The sequence below is a fragment of the Cotesia typhae genome, unplaced genomic scaffold (assembly GCF_013202065.1).
Source record: "Cotesia typhae breed Kobodo isofemale line unplaced genomic scaffold, CoteBio_Ctyphae contig_22, whole genome shotgun sequence".
Classification (NCBI taxonomy): Eukaryota; Metazoa; Arthropoda; class Insecta; order Hymenoptera; family Braconidae; genus Cotesia; species Cotesia typhae.
The window spans coordinates 6,116,990-6,129,795 of record NW_027423728.1 but is presented as its reverse complement, the minus strand read 5'-3'; the positions used below and the strand labels follow the sequence as shown (position 1 = coordinate 6,129,795).

General features: G+C 27.0%; 2 protein-coding genes and 1 long non-coding RNA gene across 4 annotated transcripts in view; 2 read left to right on the top strand and 1 right to left on the bottom strand.

Annotated features, from left to right (window-relative positions):
- The first annotated feature begins 3,164 nt into the window (after positions 1-3,164).
- Positions 3,165-12,806, top strand: part of LOC141538451 (phosphatase and actin regulator 2) — a 114,316-nt gene continuing 104,674 nt past the window's right edge. Inside the window, exons 1-3 of one of the 2 annotated variants that reach the window (XM_074259914.1) lie at positions 5,755-5,895; positions 5,972-6,094; positions 8,555-8,623. In XM_074259914.1, coding sequence (XP_074116015.1) covers positions 6,031-6,094; positions 8,555-8,623 — 133 coding nt within the window. In that variant the 5' untranslated portion in view covers positions 5,755-5,895; positions 5,972-6,030. Of the gene's footprint in view, positions 3,342-5,754; positions 5,896-5,971; positions 6,095-8,554; positions 8,624-12,806 lie in introns of those variants that run through there. The other variant, XM_074259913.1, reaches the window with a different exon arrangement.
- LOC141538454 (F-box only protein 7-like) lies at positions 6,693-8,461 on the top strand. Its single transcript, XM_074259917.1, has 3 exons — positions 6,693-6,989; positions 7,136-7,399; positions 8,105-8,461. Exons 1-3 carry the CDS (start codon positions 6,823-6,825, stop codon positions 8,367-8,369), a joined length of 696 nt encoding a protein of 231 aa, XP_074116018.1. The 5' UTR covers positions 6,693-6,822; the 3' UTR covers positions 8,370-8,461.
- Positions 8,637-12,168, bottom strand: LOC141538455 (uncharacterized). The gene is made up of 3 exons (XR_012481054.1): positions 10,137-12,168; positions 9,570-10,004; positions 8,637-9,484 (listed from the first exon to the last, which is right to left on the bottom strand). It is a non-coding gene; the product is annotated as an uncharacterized LOC141538455 (long non-coding RNA).

Sequence of the window (12,806 nt, the reverse complement as noted above, 5' to 3'; positions counted from 1 at the left end):
TTCCCGCCACGCGTATATCGTTACAATAAATGTATTATAACTGTAATAATTTTGTTTGTTTGATATAAATATTGCAATTTGTTAAACTTTACGCTTTTTACAGTAGTCCATTTTAAAATAGTTCAAACTATAATTAAATAAACAAATTAATTAATACTACTAACTACAAACTGCAATTATTAAGCAAAAAAAAAAAAATCTCGAAATATTTGAGTTTAAAATTCCGAGCTTGCGTGTACAATATATTAATAATCTATGCTTATATAATTTGTAAATTATTTTTTGTATTTTTATATTGCGGCTAAAGACATCATAAAATTTTTGGTACAATGGACACTGTAAGCAGGGTGGATTTATAATCGATTAAGGATTGAATATGATTGTTTAGTGGATGATAACATCTTGGATTTGTTACAGAGATGGCACGTCTAAATATTTCGTTGTAGTTCAATCAAACTGATTCTAATTTGTAGGAAAGGCAAGAAATTTTATTTATGATTATTTAATTACTGTCGAGTAAGAAAGCTTCAATTAAAAAATATTTGTAATAAAAAAAAAATTTTGATTAATTTTAGATTTAATAATTGTTTGAGATTTTTTTATGAAATATGAACAAAAAATGGTCATTTTTACTAATGATTAAAAACAAAATTACATTTTTTAGGTTTAGAAGAGTACTATGAATTTATTAAACGATTTTCATTAAATTCTTTGTAGTTAGGATTAATTAATGATCATAGTAATTTCAATGTAATATTTTTATTAATGATCTTAAATACTTACTCTTAAATGCGATGATTGAAATATTAAATTAGGTCAAAATTATTCAAAAAGCAAAAAAAAACACTACACGAACAATAAATTTTACTTCAGCTAAGAAACTTGTTGCAATAAAATTGTTTTGTATTTTTGATGGTAAAAGTATTCATTTTTTGTTAACATTGAGAAAAAAATAATATCTTCGAATAATGATTAACGAAAAAACTTAATTATGAAATTTAGAATTTTTGATGGTATCACAAATATTCCTTAACTAAGCCTTTATTACCTCATTGCTAAGAAAATCTTAGGTAAAATTTTCTATATTAGCAATTTTAAAAATCTAAATTCAACTAATATGACAAAATTAATTTAATTTAATTCAAAATTTGTTTGCACGAGTATCTATTTTAGAATTAAATAGACATCAATGCACTAAACATATTTAGACGTGTCATCAAAATAATAACTCAACACTTGAAATATTTCGAGATTTAACGATAAATGTATGCAGTAAAATTGTACTCTCGTTTTCTTAGACTAATAAAAGAAAAATTAACTGAAAAAAAAAAAAAAAAAAAAAAAAAAATGATTTATTTACGAGAGTACAAGTCTTATGACGTGATGTGTGTGTTTTTAGAAAGTCATGTCATGAATTGATTGAGCGTCTTGATTAAATAATAAAATAAATTAGTCGAAAAGTAGTTGTTTAGAAACTATAAATAATAATAATAAAACAAATAAATAATGTAAGACGCTCTTGAATTAGTTGTTGAAAATTTTCGTAGTCTAGATAAAACGAATAACTCTTATGTAGTTTAAATGTTGCCGTATTATTTCTAAATATTATTAATTATTATTTAATGTAATTAGCGGATTGAGCGACATTATCGGCGTGTTAATGATAATTAGTTAATTTTTTTATTGATGTAATATTTAAAAATAAAATAAAACAACACTACAATGCAAGACATGCCGATTTGTCACAAACTCGAGTCATTGAGCTGGAATTCGGATTGTAATTGATTATTGATAATTATTTATGCGACGAAACTGTAAACCATCTTAATAATTAATATAAAAAGTGTCGCAATCAATGACCTTAGACTCGAGAGCGTTCGCCTCGATTTCAAAGCGTAAGCAGTAGATAATATTTAATTATATATTTATATAAATATGAATGGAAAAAAAAAATTATAAATATTTGCCACAATATTTAATACACTATTTAAGTATAAATATATAAATAAATAAATAAATAAATAAATAAATAAATATAAATATAATATTAATAATTAATACTATATAGTGACAAAACGATAAAAAAAAAAGAGAGTACGATGATATCATGAAAATTATTATTCTTTGTTACTTCTTTATAATTAAAAAACAATAAAAAGCTATTGAATAAGAATTACGATGAGTATTCATTATATTGATTGGAAACAGTTATAAATATTGGGTAAATGGTGAGGAGTTTTATTTTACACCTTATTATTGAATCCTTGCAGGAATCATGTTTACATTAGCTTCCTATTTTTCTGCCTGCATTTTTAATCAATTCTTGAACATTAATCATATCTATTTTGACTTGATGCCAGAAAACAAATTTTGAACTTTGAACATCATTCTGAAGAATTTCTTTTGCTTAAATTACGGAGAAAAAAATCTTGATTCGTATTTAGTACTCGGAGACAATTTAATAGAACACAGAGAAAATTAAAGAAATTTGGAAAAAAATATTTTTGCAAAAAATCATTCTAAATTCTGACAGTCTTTTTGACAGGTTGAAAAAAAAATATAGCTGCCAAGGTTTCCCAAAATAATAATATCGAGCTTTACTTTTATATGGTTTTAGATTGCTCATTTCGATGCTCGCAGTGCTCGCAGATTTATTTTCTTTTTGTTTTTCAATTTTTGAACTTAAGGGTGCTAGTCAGGGTATTTCCGAACAGATAGGTGTCCTGCTTTAAACGAAGTTTTCAAAGATCTCTTCGAAATTTTTTAGTCAATTTTAAATCTTATTTTGATAAAAAAAATTAACTTGATTGAAGAAAAAAATTTTTATCTCTGATTTTAAATCAAGAAAAAATTTTTCAAAGCAAAATTCGGGGCTGACAAAAAATTTTTTTTTTATTTTTTCATCGTAAAACAATCGAAAATTTCGGAACATCACTGGAAGGCGAAAAAAAAATTGACCAAAGTATTTTTTTAACACAAATCCTACCCTTTATAATGAATTTAATCATTCTACAACTATAGATACCGCCACCCGTCAAACAAGACTTCCTACGCCATCTATATATCAAAAAGTTCCCTCGTGAAACAAATTGATTTTACGACCAGTCGGTGTAGATCGCGGTTGCGAATTGTAAAAGTTTGGGGAAAAGATAAATGTTACAAGTATTCGAATGTTGTTTGCAAGGTGTAAGTATTATTAAGTCGCAAGTTAAGTCGCGAGCTAACCTGTAAAATGGCTGAAACCTTAGTCGATCCGGTTGTGTCAAATAAAGTTTTAGATTGTGAGGATTTTAAATTAAAAGAAAATATTGATGATTCCCGGGTTGTTGATAACTCTAGCGGTATGTTACCTTTATTTCTATTTTATAAATCAATCAATATCTTCTATAAATATAATGTTATTTGAATAACCCATTTCATTTGAAATATATGTTATGACCGGGACTATTTCATTGTGTGCAACAAGTGGCACAGAGCGCCCTTGCATGTGCCCACCAGTGCCGTAATTTAATTTATTGTGGTCCTTTCCAGTCTTTTGGTTTTTTTTTCTTTTTACTTGCCCTTCGTTTTCATTTTTTTTGTCGCTTCTTTCACTAATTTTATAACATGTTGCTCAAGGTCAGTTTCGGCCTTACATTTTTTCGATGACCTTTACGTTCAATTTAATTTTTATTAAGCTTCTATTTGTTTATGATTTTAAGTACACAATTTATTAATTTTAATGTTAATATTTGTAGAGTTGCATTTTTAATGTTTAGATAAAAACAAATATCTGAGCCAAAGATACTGTTCTGTTGAATTTTTTTTTATATGCAATAAAAAATTTACAGGTAGCATATACTATAAATATGCTAATTTAATCTCGAAAGTAAAATTAATATACATTGTATTGCGTACATATGATATCAAGAGAAATGTATATTTTTAAATTAAAAATTTTTAACTAAGAGTGAAGTGATAATTAATAGTCTTCACAATTCTTTATTTTTTGAGTTAATAAACAGAAAGCTAAAAATATTATTTTGGAATGAAAAAAAATAACTGATATTTCAAATTAATCATAAAAAAAACTTCAGAACAAAATGTTTTGTAAATTAAAATTAATTTGCTAATTAATTACACATTGTTGATGTACTCAAATAATTATTGTTTTTTTCAAAAGTCAAGTTGTAGTAAGTAAAGGAGGAATTATAATTTTAAGTTGCTTGGAAATGGTAAGGGAGATTTTACTTTTCTCTATATCATAAGAGAATGGTAAGAATTCACGAGATAAACTCTTTGACAGATAATATAAGAATTTAAATCCAATTGGTGATAGTGATTCAAATTCATGAATAATTTTTTTTAATTATTTAAAAAAAAACCTTTGCGGTAAATTTAATTGTTGCTTTGAACGCAACAAATTTTATTATTGATATTTGAAAAGCAGTATAAAAATGTTCCCCAATTTTCTTACGTAATTAATTTTAAATTTCTTCAATTCAAAGACTAATTTTTAGAAATTAGCGAAAACTTATAAGATTTAAAAATTATCTCATTAAAGTTAACAGTCGATTGACAACTTTTTAATTTTTTTTTAACAAATAAATTTGTTTTGAAAAATTATTAAAAAAAATTGCATTTTTTATTTTTAAAAATTTCTACATATCAATTTTTTTTTGCTATTATTTATTTGTTAAAAAAATTCTTAAAATTATTAAATGTCTGCTAAGTTAATTTTCATTAAAAAATTTTCTAATTATTTTTGAGCAAAAATAAATTGACTACTATTATAAAATAAATCAATTGCTGAATAAAATTCCATAAAAATGAATATAAAAAATAAAAAATATATAATACTGAAGTTAGCAGTCAGCTATTAATTCAAAAAAATTTTTTTAATAAATTAATTACAATAAAAAAATGCTTCCAAAAATTTTTATTAATTTTTACATGTGAAACTGTTTAATTTAATTTTTTTTATAACAATTTAATTGCAATAAATATATAAAAAAATTTTTCTGTTAACTTCAGTGTCATAAAAATGTTTATAATTCAAAAAAATTCAAACTCACTCGTTTTCGCGCCATTATTCTCAGCTTGTCGAGCTCTCTTCTGTTGACGAGAAACAAATCCAAAAAGAATACCAGGAACCGCCAAAAGTCTGAAATAATCAGTAACGAAGGTCAATAAATAATTTAGAGATAAAAATTCGTTGAAAATTACCTGTTTAATCAACAATCCATGCAAATGCGGAAGCAAGCATCATCAGCAATCCGCGAGTCTAACCGGCAAAATTTAACACGTCACAACTTTAATAACACTCACTAACACACTTAATTTATTATCTCAAAATACTTATTTATCACAAAAGAACACTTTTAGAAACAAAACACTTTAAAAATCGACTAATGTAATTGATAAATTAACTATTTTAGCAACAATAAACACCGAAACGTACGCGCGGCCATATTTCAAGTCGGTTGTTACTTTTCTACTGCGTAGTAAAAACTTCTAGTCACTGCGCATCAGAGTTTGCCTCTTCTGTGCAGGTCCGAGCAACCGTCGCTCCAAGCGCGGTCGCTTCGCCGTGCTTTCCGTGGCTGTCTCGCAACTTTCGTAACGCAGTTCGGATGTTTTCGTATTCTTAGAATTAAATTTATTAATTACATATTTATTAATTATTTTTCTTTGTTAATAAAAATTATTTTATTTTAATATATTCTATTAGTAAAAGAATAATTAGTATCAGTTTTTTAACATGTAGTTTAATGATAAATACTTAAAAAAAAAAAAAAACTTTTTATTCGCGACGTGAAATATCGGGTCCGCTGGTATAGTACTTATTTGATGTTCCGTCATTTGTTTCACTCGGCATCAGTGTTGTTTGAGTCTTAACCAAAGTTGGATTTAAAAGTTAGTAATTTTTTATTTATTAAAAGATTCTTTATTATTTATTATTGTGTTGATTAACATTTTATTTATTTTACAGATTCCGTTGATGCCGCCATTTTATGTTCGTTTTTTTATAAAGTTTAGTTTCAGTTTTCAATGATCTGTTTATTTAAATGTAAATATTGTTCTAACAGAAAATCCAAGATAAAAATAACAAATGGTAAGTTTTATATCTTTACTTGATGTTTAGCCATAATATTTAACACAAAATTGTTATGAAAATTAACTTAGCTGATAGTTGATAATTTTAAGAATTTTTGTATCAAATAAATTATAGCAAACAAAAAAATTAAAAAAAAAAAATTGACATTTAGAAATTTTAAAAAACTACAAATGCAATTTTTTAAAAATTATTTTTTTGGACAAATTTATTTGTTAAAAAAAAATTCAGATATATAATCCGAAAAAATAATTTGCGTCTTTAAATTAAAAATTCAAGGTGAAAATTTTTTAATTTAATTTTTTAAATAATATTGAACTTTGTTATGAATGAAAAATGATACCATGTCTTTTTTTCTCATAAATGAGTAATTTTCCATCGAAATAAAATAAAATAAATTTTTTTACTAAACGGCACAATTTAAACATCTAAAAAAAAAATTATTTTATTTTTCCAAAACTAAAATAATTGTTATATTCAATTTTTTTTGTTCACAATAATTATCACTACTCAGTAACTTATCGATCGTAAGTATAGCGACATCCTACTGCTGATGAGATGGCTCTGTTCCATCTATTTTTGTTTTACCTTACGTGTTTGTTTTGTTTTTGCAATAACAAACAGTACTAAGAAAACAAGTAAGTTTATTATCATTTAATAAACGAAGTAATAATATTAACATAGTAGATGTATTATATCGAGTGTAATGTATCAGAGAATATTTAAAAATGGTATTCTTGGTAGAAGAATGTACACTACTGAAACTGTCGCCGAACCTAATAAAAATAATAGAATTTTTAAGTGAAAAAAATACAACTCACAATGACTATCTCATTGCACTAACGATAACTGTATTTAAGGAAGCGGATTTTATTGTCAAAAATAATGAAGACAGGTAAGTTATCCGAATATCAATTATCATGATTCATAACCAATGAAAGATTTTTCAGTAAAATATTTTTTTTAGTATTAAATAATTATAATATACATACATTTTAAAAAAATAGTCACGTCAAATAATTACTTGAGTTATATTTACAGGGGCGACTATTTGCCATTAGAATTAGATCCAAGACAATGGAAAATAAATGGAGCATACAGGATTCATCTTGAGCATCGTTCCGTTCGAGAATTAAATTGTAAATTGGACGCTATTCCTGTGGGAGATGTTATCATACTAAACTTAACCTCTATTAATAATGTTATTAAAACGAGGTGTACTGCTGTTGAAACGTTGGAATTTGTCAACTTGCATTCCAGTGATGTTAACAGTCGTTTTATGAATTTAAAGACTTTTTCACATAGGTAATAAGATAATTTGAGTGTGACAATTTTTTATTATAGTTCAAGTATATATAATTTTTGTTTTGTACAATACCAAAACTGATGCTTGATAATTTAATAATTGGAAAATTACATTTTAGAATGTGCGAATTTCAGCTTGATTTAAATATTTTAAAACAAGCCAACAGCCTTTGAATTTTTTTGGATTTTCGTACACTGGAATAAAAAATTAACTTCACAATTATTTACTTGATTCAAATGAATTTTTATTTCTGTGTAAGGTAGAAGACTCAGTTATTGACACTTGCAATTTTATTTTAATTAAAAAAAAAAAAAAAAAAAAACAAATCAAATCTAATAAATTAATAAATATAATTTTTACATTATCAATTTTAAGATAATTCATTTTTTGAGAATAAAATCATCCGATCTGAATAAAAATTTTTTAAACTAATTTGTACAGAAAAATTACACTTATGAATTTGTAAAATTTTCATGTTTGAAATTTTTATCTATTTTCTCACTAATCATTTAGTTATTTGAAAAAATCTAAAAAATTATCGTCTATTAAAAAAAGTTTCATTTTTTTTTTAAATCTAAAAATTGGAAATTTTGTATGAAATTTGACTTTATAATTTTCTGCAATAAAATATTTTTAAAATTCATACATTCAGCTTTGTAAGAAAAAAAAAAATTTGTATTGTAATTAAAAATTTTTTCTTTCAGAATAAAAAACAATTTAACCACTCCATTAAAATGTGATGTCTTGAATCATCTAGGAGTTGTAAATCCAAGTCTTCCCGGGTTGCCTGAAGAGTTAATTCTTAAAATATTAAGTATGCTTCCTGAAGCGGACCAAATAAACCTGCACAAAACTTGTCAAAAGTTCGAAAACTTGTTCAAAAGTTTGTACGAAAACAAGAGTGGTGCTAAAAAGTCTTGCGAGTATGAATCATATATGAAGTTGTTGAGACTTGGTCGTCATGACTAAAATGATCTGTTGACATTTATAAAATAATAAAATTGATAAACATATTTTATTCAAATAAATATTATATATATTTTTACATAAATAACGTCGAATTATTGTCTGCATAGACTGATAGTATTCCTTCATCTAATTTTTTAAGTAATATCAATAATTTTAATAACATCTTTTAATATTGATTTTTGCAGCAGAGAGTTTAAAAGACGAGGAGCTTCCAGAAAAAGTTTCATCGGGCGTTGTGAGTGATAAGGAGATCGGTGAGTAATTTATAATCCAAGTTGTTAACTGCTGATATAAACTAGTCTACCTTGTGAGCAGAGAAATGAGAAGTATAAATGCTTAAAGGTGATGAACATGAAACTTGATTAAGCATATCAAGTTCTCTGATCTCACCTACAAACTATTAACTTGAACTACTAACAAGCAATCTTTCAGATTGTACAAAATGTTAGTAAGCATCTAATCTGCTCAGAGTTTGATCCCAGAACAAGGATCGTAAATTACACGCCTTAGCATCTAGTCTGTCTGTTAGTCTTAATGCATATCCCTGACCCGTGACTTAACAAACCTAGGTCAGGTCAAATTACTTTCAACCTTGATACTCGTTTAAATTCGTCAATAAAATTTATTATCTTCTTTCGGTTCATTTCGGTTTTGCATAAAATATAATGAAAAAGCGATTTGATTCAAGAAAAAAAATTTCATTTGAGTAGAAAAATTTTTAAACTAAGAAATTTCTCTGCATTAAATTTTACTTGATTTAAGAATTTTTTGTCTTAATTCAAGACAATGAAACTCTTCAAAATTATTTTTTTGGTTCAAGAATTTTCATCTTGATTCAAGTTCAATTTTTTTTTCAGTATTTTATTCCTTCACTCTGATCCTCCGAGTCAATTTTGTATTATCCCTTAATCGATAAATTCTCGAAATAAATTTCTAAAATAATCAATAATTAAAAACTCTGAAAAGAACAGCAGAAATGTTTCCTCGGATTAATATAATTTTTCCCCATAATTGTATCTGAAATCGACTCCAGCCATGGTTTCCATAGCGGTCAGGAATGGTGATAAAAATAACCCTAACACGATCAAAAGATCTGTTCTCCGTTAAGTTCCTCACTGTAAATGGTCCATGTGATTAAATTAGTAACCGGTAGATTGACAAACAAACAATCGAAGTATATAAAGAAGAAAGGTCAATTACCGTAAACCAGGTCACTTGTCTTTCCCGAGTGGCCAGTGTAGGAAGTACCAGGTCACGACTATCCTTTAGTGCCCATCGCCCGTCAGGTTAACATTAACCCATTGGTGAAGCTGAAGATAGAGTCAGGGATGCGAACCGAGATGTGATACACGTTTTTCGAGGCCTATACATCTAACTAAGCTTGCGCTGTTACGGTTTGTTCTTCATCTCGCTTCCTCTGCAGCATCCCTCCGTAGTTCTGGGGGTAAATATCGCCCCTCAGTGCTCGACATATTCCTCCACCACTTCGGTGGCTTTTATTCTCCCGGTTTTGGTCCTGACTTCTCTCTCATCCCAGTGTGCGCATCGGATTCGCTCAACTAAGGTCTTTTCGCGTTTCGTCATTCTTTTAAGTTACATTACTGTTTGTTATTGATACCGCCAATTAAACTGTAACTATAATTAACAGTGTAAGCTTGTCAAACTATAACTATAATAAATAATTAATAATTAATAATTAATAACTAGTGCCGTCCAATTGACTAATTGTTTATTGATAATCAATGCCTCTTTTGCTTACTAACTCACCGAAGTTCTATTGTTCAATGTGTGTATGCTGATTATAATTACAGTTATCCAAAGTTGTAAATTAAGAATCTCCGGATCGTGGTTTTAATCGAATGCCTTTGACGATGTATTTTGCCCCAAGGAATCTTCAGAAACTTAACCCATTGTTGGTTGCTGTTTTGTCTTCTCAAAGTTTAAGTTGTTTTATATGGTCAATGTCAGTTGACTTTTAAGTTTTAGTTTTTTTAATTGATAGCTGATAAAAGACATTAATTCAAAGTCACGGTGGTGTCTCGCGACAACTATTCGTGCGCTAAAATAAGCACAAATGAGTTTTGAAGGTTATTTTATAAAAATTTAAGTTTTAATCGTCAATAAGCTTAAAAAATATCAATAATTAATAAAATTTCTACTGCTCACTGCCGCTTAATGTATTATTAATTACCTGTGTGGCAATTTACAAGTTTAAATTGACTCGTAATAATGTAATGATATTGTGCACTGCCAGAGGGTTATTATTATAATTTAAAAAAGAAAAGATAATCCGTGTATTTATTAAGCGCAATTAACGGAATTTACCTTGATGAATAACGAGAGCACTTTTATCTAATTAAAACGTATCCCACTAAGTGGTTGGTGCTTGTATCATCGATATTAAAGACATCTGTTGATGATGTGCTTCGCGAGAGTCTCGTGGCTTTTTTTTCATCTTTGTAATCTTTGATATTTATTTTCTTATTAATATTAATATTTTCTGAGAGAAAAAAAAAATAAATTGAAGAAAAAGTTCTTTGAGATAAAGAAAACGATTAAACTTTATCTCTGGGTTTTTTTAGTAGAGTATTTTATCATTTACTGACCTGCCTTTGAGTCATTTAATAAAAGGAGTATTGAAAGTACTAAAGTTCGCTGGTACGTTTGATGTGCAAAGCGTCGGTTGTTATCTTTTTTATTGTGAAAATTTTCGAGCGAAAAAATTATGTAGAGTTGAGAGTGAATGGAAGTTTTTTTTTAATATCGAGTGAAATCCCCAATTTCGGCTTGTATGGGAAATAATTTTTTTTTTTTTGTATTGACGATTCAGGAAATAAAATAAATTGAATTCGGGTTGGGGAAAAAAAAAAATTGAAAAAATTTAACAAAGTATCTTTACTTAACGTCTTCTGAGCTGAAGTAAATTGCAGAGCATGAACGATAAGTTACTGCAGTTTTTAGTTAACTTTTGATCTTGTTACTAACTAAGAGTTTTTAACATTTAAGAGGTACTAAGAGCTCCATTGTTATCAACTTAAGCCATTGAGTTGCGAAAATAGTAATTTAAAAGTTTTGTTTTACAAATCTTAATAAGTATGTGATGGTGTCCTGTTATTGAGAAAAGTTAAAAGTGCGGTAAAACAGTATTTATTTTTATTATTCTAAATATTGTTTTTTTAAACAAGCGGTATATGATAATTAATATATTTATAGGTTGTGAAAAATAAAATAATAGTGTAAGGGTGATTAAATATTTGGTAATCCTGTGGGAAGAGAAGAAACCACCGAGCGGCACTCCGGTTGTCGTCGGAGTGTCGCTCCAAGACGTCGCAAGTTTGCTGAGTCTTACCAAAGATGACTCAATTTTAGCAAGCACTTCTCGAGAAGATCGAAAACCCCAGCGTCCACTCTGGCGTTTTTATTCCACGAGAATGCTTACTCATAGTCACAGTGATGGAGAGTTTCCAATTTATTCCCAAGGTAAAATCCCTTAGATATTATATACATATAAGTACTATATATTTACTTTTTTTAAATTGGATTCTCATTTTTTTTATACTTGGTTTGAGTTCACCACTTTTATTATCGATCGAATACTTTTGACACTACAAATTGTGGAGATTCATGAATTCTCGATAGTCGTAGATAAAGTAGGGGAGGTAAAGTTTCAAACATTTCAGAAATCAAAGGAATTCCATGGGACAATACAATGAATACGATCGAGTACTCTGAGAGAAAGAACTGAAATTACTTAAATTAGTCGAGTTTTTTTAGATCATTTCTATTGTTTACTTTTACTTGTCTTTGAAAAGTGTAAATTTATGCATTAAAATATCGAGAACCTTAGGGACATACATCAATTTACAGTTGACCTACTTCGAAAGTTATAGTCGAGAATTTTTGAAACTTATTTTTCGTATTTTAAAACTTTGCGAGTCATCTACTATCTGAAAATCAAGTTAGTTCAACTTTTTAATCTCAAACTTGGTACTTTTTTTTTCTACGATAGATAACTGATTTTTTACACCATGCTATATAAATTTTTAATTTAAAAAAATTCGGAAGTCATTGGTTTCATTCCGGTTTTCAAAAATCGAAACAATGAAATTTCTTTAATTTTGTTTATTGATAGGTAGAATATAAATATATAAAAATTCTAAATTTTTTTTTTTCTGAAAATTCCTCCTTATTTTTCATAAGAGAAATATTCCAGGCGAATTTTAACTCTAAATCTAGCAAAGTGGTTGTAAATCAGCAAGAAAAATTAATTTTATTTTTTTATTTTTAAATTACTCAATTTTAAAAAATGTCTATCATTGAAATTTTTTTAAAACATCAATAATTCTACTAACAAAACAACCAATTATAATATTTAATCCTATTACTTTAGCGTCATGACTGATTGTTTGGAAAATAACGGTATAAAACCTTGAATTA

Coding starts and splice junctions, on each gene's coding strand:
- LOC141538454 (XM_074259917.1), top strand. CDS start 6,823: ATGGTATTCTTGGTAGAAGAATGTACACTACTGAAACTGTCGCCGAAC. Junction 6,990..7,135: donor GTCAAAAATAATGAAGACAG/GTAAGTTATCCG, acceptor TTATATTTACAG/GGGCGACTATTTGCCATTAG. Junction 7,400..8,104: donor TTAAAGACTTTTTCACATAG/GTAATAAGATAA, acceptor TTTTTCTTTCAG/AATAAAAAACAATTTAACCA.